Here is a 4,559-nt window from a genome sequence, read left to right as displayed (position 1 = left end):
GGCGGGAGCAGCCCTCGCTGTAGTTGTACCCAGGGCGCGGTGCCTCCCCTCCGGTTTCCTACGCAGGGGAAGGTGTACGCGTAAAGTTCCCCCAAATAAATTACATAAATACTGGCGCAAGGCGAACACCTGCAAATGGGAAATAACGGCGTAAGCATACTCTCCCAGCGCAGTAATAATTTGTTTCGGCCCGGATAACATCGGAGCTGGCGTGGAGCACAGCCCTGCAGTTGAACGGGGGTGACTTCGGGGCACAGTGCAATCCAGGGGGGACCTGGCTGTCGCTGAAGCTGGAACCACAGCCCAGGTAGCCGCTGCAGCGCGTAGGCATTGCACGTACTTCCCCGACGGCGGATAAGAGGCCTGTGTTGAAATAAAGGAAGAAAATAGTCAACAAAAGGCTTGGGTAGCAGTTCAAAAGCTTCCTTATGCTTCCAAGAGCAAAAAATAGGTTTTCTCTTGTCTACAGGTCAGCTTTAGTTAATGTGCTCATCATACAGTTAGAATGAAAGACTATATAGTGAGAAAGATAGCTGGGAAAAGCAAAAATGAGTCAAAAATGCACTTCAGTGTTCCGCAAGGGGTAGTTTCTGAGATTCGCTTCCTTCTGTGGTGATACAGATTCTCTCTTCTGCCTAGCTGAGGTGCATGGTAACCTTACTACAGATGCCTAAAAAAACCCTAAGAGGATGTCTACTTTTTCTGGTTTGAAATGCAAATTCTTTTAAATTCCCCAGCTGCAGCTACCTCCCATTGTTCTGCCCTGTAGCCTGAGGAGCTATGCAGTAGTGCAATGCAGAAAACAAACGTTATCCCAAACTGTATCCCAGTCCTGTAGGACTGGACAAAATAGGTGAGCAAAAGTGGCTTACACACACACAGAGAACACCTCCAAATCCCCTCACCAGTCGTGTAAAAGACAGCGACAACACAGTCCTGCAGCTGCTGAGCTGCTTGTCACCTTGGGCTCGGAGGCTCTATAGTGCACCTCCATACCTTAAAGGTATCTCAGAAAAAGAACCTTTTTCTGCACTTGTTGAAGATAAGACGCAGCAGACACAAAAGACAGTTGGTCAGGCAGATGGAGGAGGTGGAGAGAAACAGAGATAGAAATGGAGGGTAAACGTGTTCTTCCCAGCCACCTACCTAAGTTCTGCTCAACTCCCTTTAAAAACCCTTCTTATACACCTGGCTGTGTCGGGGAAACGGGACGCCCGTGCAGGGCCAGGCCTTTGTCTCAGCTCTGTGTCACAACACTTCAAGGGCACAGAGCAGAGCCCTCCCTGCAGAGCTCCTGCAGGGAAACGTCTGGTGAAACGTGCGACCAGCCATCTTCACACATTGAAATGACACGAACAGTAGGGAGGGTCAGTTAGATATAAACTGGATGTAAGATTTTTCTTCCTTGTTACTAAAACTTGGATTTTTTTCTCACTTATCTCACAGGCTTTGGGTCCGAATCCCCATTTTGTCACCTTTATCAATCAAAATTGCTTTCAGACCAAGCGTGCAGCACTCTCTATTCACTGGTGGTGAATTAATAGCAAAAAGCCTTCCACCCCACAAATCTATGTGCGAGCTTGTTGAAATTAATTACTCCAGTTATGTAATAGGCATATTATACATATAGGCATTATACAATGAGTTCATTGCATAATTTACATTTTTTAAAGTTGTTGACAGAATTTCAAGGCTAGGATTGCTCATTAAGTGATTTCTCTGTCTTAACAGGTAACTCAAGGATGCTGGGTTGTTCTTGGACATTTCACCACAGGCAATGATGTGTCAATAGCTCAGGGACTATCTTAAATAAAGGGACTACGTGAGCTTACAGCACAAAGATGGAGAGAGAAGACAACAAACATCAGGTAATCGATGACTTATTACCAGCCTCAGTATAATACACTCTATGGTTTATTCCTCTCCACCTTGCAAAGCAGGAAAATTTTTTAAGTGAGATAGTTCAATGAGCTGGCCGGCCTGGTGGCTTCCAGACTTGGCCCTGTTCCTAAACTTGTATTATCAAAGCAAGAACTAAAGTTGCGTGTAGTTTTCTATGCTATGTGACTGGGTCCCCTGGATTTTAAACGACCAATTTAGGGTGCTTTGTTTAATATTAAAAGAAGTTGCTGTGAGAACATTTCCTTAGTGAGTGTCCAACTCTTTAGACTTACTTACCCAGAAACATTTTTCACATGGGAAAGCCAAGATCATTCCTGAAAAAGTGCAATTCTGTTTAGCCAGAAACTCTGCCAACTGTGGTGTCCCTCCGTGTGCCTGATAGACCTGCCCATTTTTTTCACTAGCAAAGCGTTCTTTTAGAGCCAATGTTCCCAAAAGTTGAACTAATTTTAACTGGTTTAGTGTTGTTAAACGGGGCCAGCTCACACAGAGCTATGCCGGCTCTCACATATAAAAGAAGGGGAATGAGCTGGACTGCTGTACACACTGTTGTTATGCTAGTGCTTGGCTTGTTTCGAGCACCTTTTAAAAAAAGTTTTACCCTTGGCAGCATGGTTGTACCCGTGACAGTGTACAAAAGCAGGCTTGATTGGGTGTGGGCTAAGGGCGAAACACTGATCGAGCAATCAGTGCTGGGCAAAAGAAGGCAGCAACATTGCCCACTTATTTTGAGGGTGAAGTAAGGTTTTCAAGGCAACTTTACACAGGGGCTGCCTCCGTAGGAGACCGCTTGTCTGAGATTGCGGATGGATGATGATGCAGCCTATGGCATACACGTACTGTAGGACTGCCTTCTGTTTGTTCTTGGAGACCAGTGTTTCGTTACAGGGGAAGTAGGAAGCAATTTGGCAAACTGTGTTGTGGTAGCAGGTGGAAAGCTAGAAGCTTCAGACCTATGTGACTAGTCTTGCCCTGAGCTTGATAGACTTGCCCAAGTCTGGTCTTTCACCCAGTGGTCCTAGGGGATACTGGTCATTGGCCTAATTTTTATGGCATGGTTATTTCATCCTGGTGTTCTAGCTTATGAAAATGGACTGACCTTGTACAATTCTTCTCCGGAAGAATAAAGTGGGTAAGGAAGAAATTCTTCACTATGAGGGTGGTGAGGCACTGGAACAGGCTGCCCAGAGAAGCAGTGGATGTCCCATGATTGGAAGTGTTCAAGGCCAGGTTGGACGGGGCTTTGAGCAACCAACCTGGTTTAGTGAAAGGTGTCCCTGCCCACGGCAGGGGGGCTGGACTCGATGACCTTTAGAGGTCCCTTCCAACCCAAACCATTCCGTGATTCTAAGAGCTGGTCTTTATTTGGCTGCTGTGGATCTCAGCAGATACTGGTGCCAAGAGCTAGATTTTCTTCTGTGTACAGGCTCTGGCTGGGATGGAATTAATTGTCTTCATAGCAGCCTGTATGGGGCTGCGTTTTGGATTTGTGACTAGCGGTGTTGATGACACACCCATGTTTTGCCTATTGCTGAGCAGGGTTTTCTTTTTGTGCTTCTTTCTCCCCTGTACTCCCCGCAAGTGAGCCGGCTGGGGGTGGGCAAGAGGTTGAGAGGGGACACAGCCAGGACAGCTGACCCCGACTGACCAAAGGGATGTTCCACCATATGGCAGGGGAACATTTGTGGTTATGGCATCTGTCTCCCCAAGTAACCGTTAGTGTGCTGAGGCTCTGCCTGCCAATGGGAAGCAGTGAATTAAGTACCGTATTTTGCTTTGTGTGTGCAGCTCCATTTTACCTATTAAACAGTCTTTATCTTGATCCGTGAGTTTTCTCACTTTTACCTTACCGATTCTCTTCCCCATCCTGCTGGGGTGGGGGTGAGCGAGCAAGCTGTGTCAACCCACCGTGTTTTTCTAGATAGCCTGAGTGCTAGTGGGAATGCTGCTGGCTTCTGTGTAATTGGGAAGAACCTATCAAAGCGGGGGCTAGTGTCCCCCTGGGGAGATTAAGAAGCGAACTGAACATAAACCAGTGCTGAAGATGGTTGGACACTAGGTAACCTTGCATTGCGTAATGGACTGCAAAAGCCCTCGAGCGCTGCCGAGATAAGGTTAGCTTCAGAGGCAGGCCCCCTCCCAGAGGCGGGTGCAGGAAGGTGAGCCTGGGGCCAGCAGCGATCTCTCGGCAGGAAGACGAGGTACGGAACGGTCAGCGCGAGGAGTTTCACTGGACGTAGAGCACCGTCACCGCCTCGCACGAAGGCGAGATGCATCTGCCAGGAACACGAGCTTCCCCCGAGGCAACAGGGAGGATCCGTGGAGCAGGGAGACTGTTGCTGAAACGCCGCCGCCTGGAGCCCAAACCATCGTCTCCTTGTTTCAGCAGGCGTCATCCTGCAGCGTAAACCTTCCCTAACCAAAGCCGAAGGGGAGGGAGGGGAACCGAAGAAGCCCAAGGGGAGAGAGGGAAGAGGGCACCACCTCAGAAGCGGTCAGCCGCCTCCCGAAAGCGGTGGGGCTGATCAGCTCCCTTAAACGCACTGCCAGTAGTAAGGGCTCTCACTCCGCCCCAGAAGGCGGCTGAAAGGAGCGGGAGGGCGGGCCACCTGCGCGAGGCTGAAGGCTCCCGACCCTTGCGGCACCGCGGGGCGGGG

At 49.0% G+C, this 4,559-nt stretch overlaps 1 protein-coding gene across 1 annotated transcript in view; it reads right to left on the bottom strand.

The window, feature by feature from the left end:
* Positions 1–994, bottom strand: part of MED18 (mediator complex subunit 18) — a 2,393-nt gene extending 1,399 nt beyond the window's left edge. Inside the window, exons 1-2 of the mRNA XM_009327309.1 lie at positions 906–994; positions 161–363 (exon numbers count right to left, since the gene is read on the bottom strand). Of these exons, the coding sequence (XP_009325584.1) occupies positions 161–363; positions 906–994 (292 nt within the window). The remainder of the gene's footprint in view (positions 1–160; positions 364–905) is intronic.
* Between the last annotated feature and the right edge of the window lie 3,565 nt (positions 995–4,559).

Source organism: Pygoscelis adeliae, unplaced genomic scaffold (genome assembly GCF_000699105.1).
Source record: "Pygoscelis adeliae isolate BGI_AS28 unplaced genomic scaffold, ASM69910v1 Scaffold26, whole genome shotgun sequence".
In the NCBI taxonomy this organism is placed as follows: domain Eukaryota; kingdom Metazoa; phylum Chordata; class Aves; order Sphenisciformes; family Spheniscidae; genus Pygoscelis; species Pygoscelis adeliae.
This window is presented reverse-complemented; position numbering and strand designations above follow the sequence as displayed.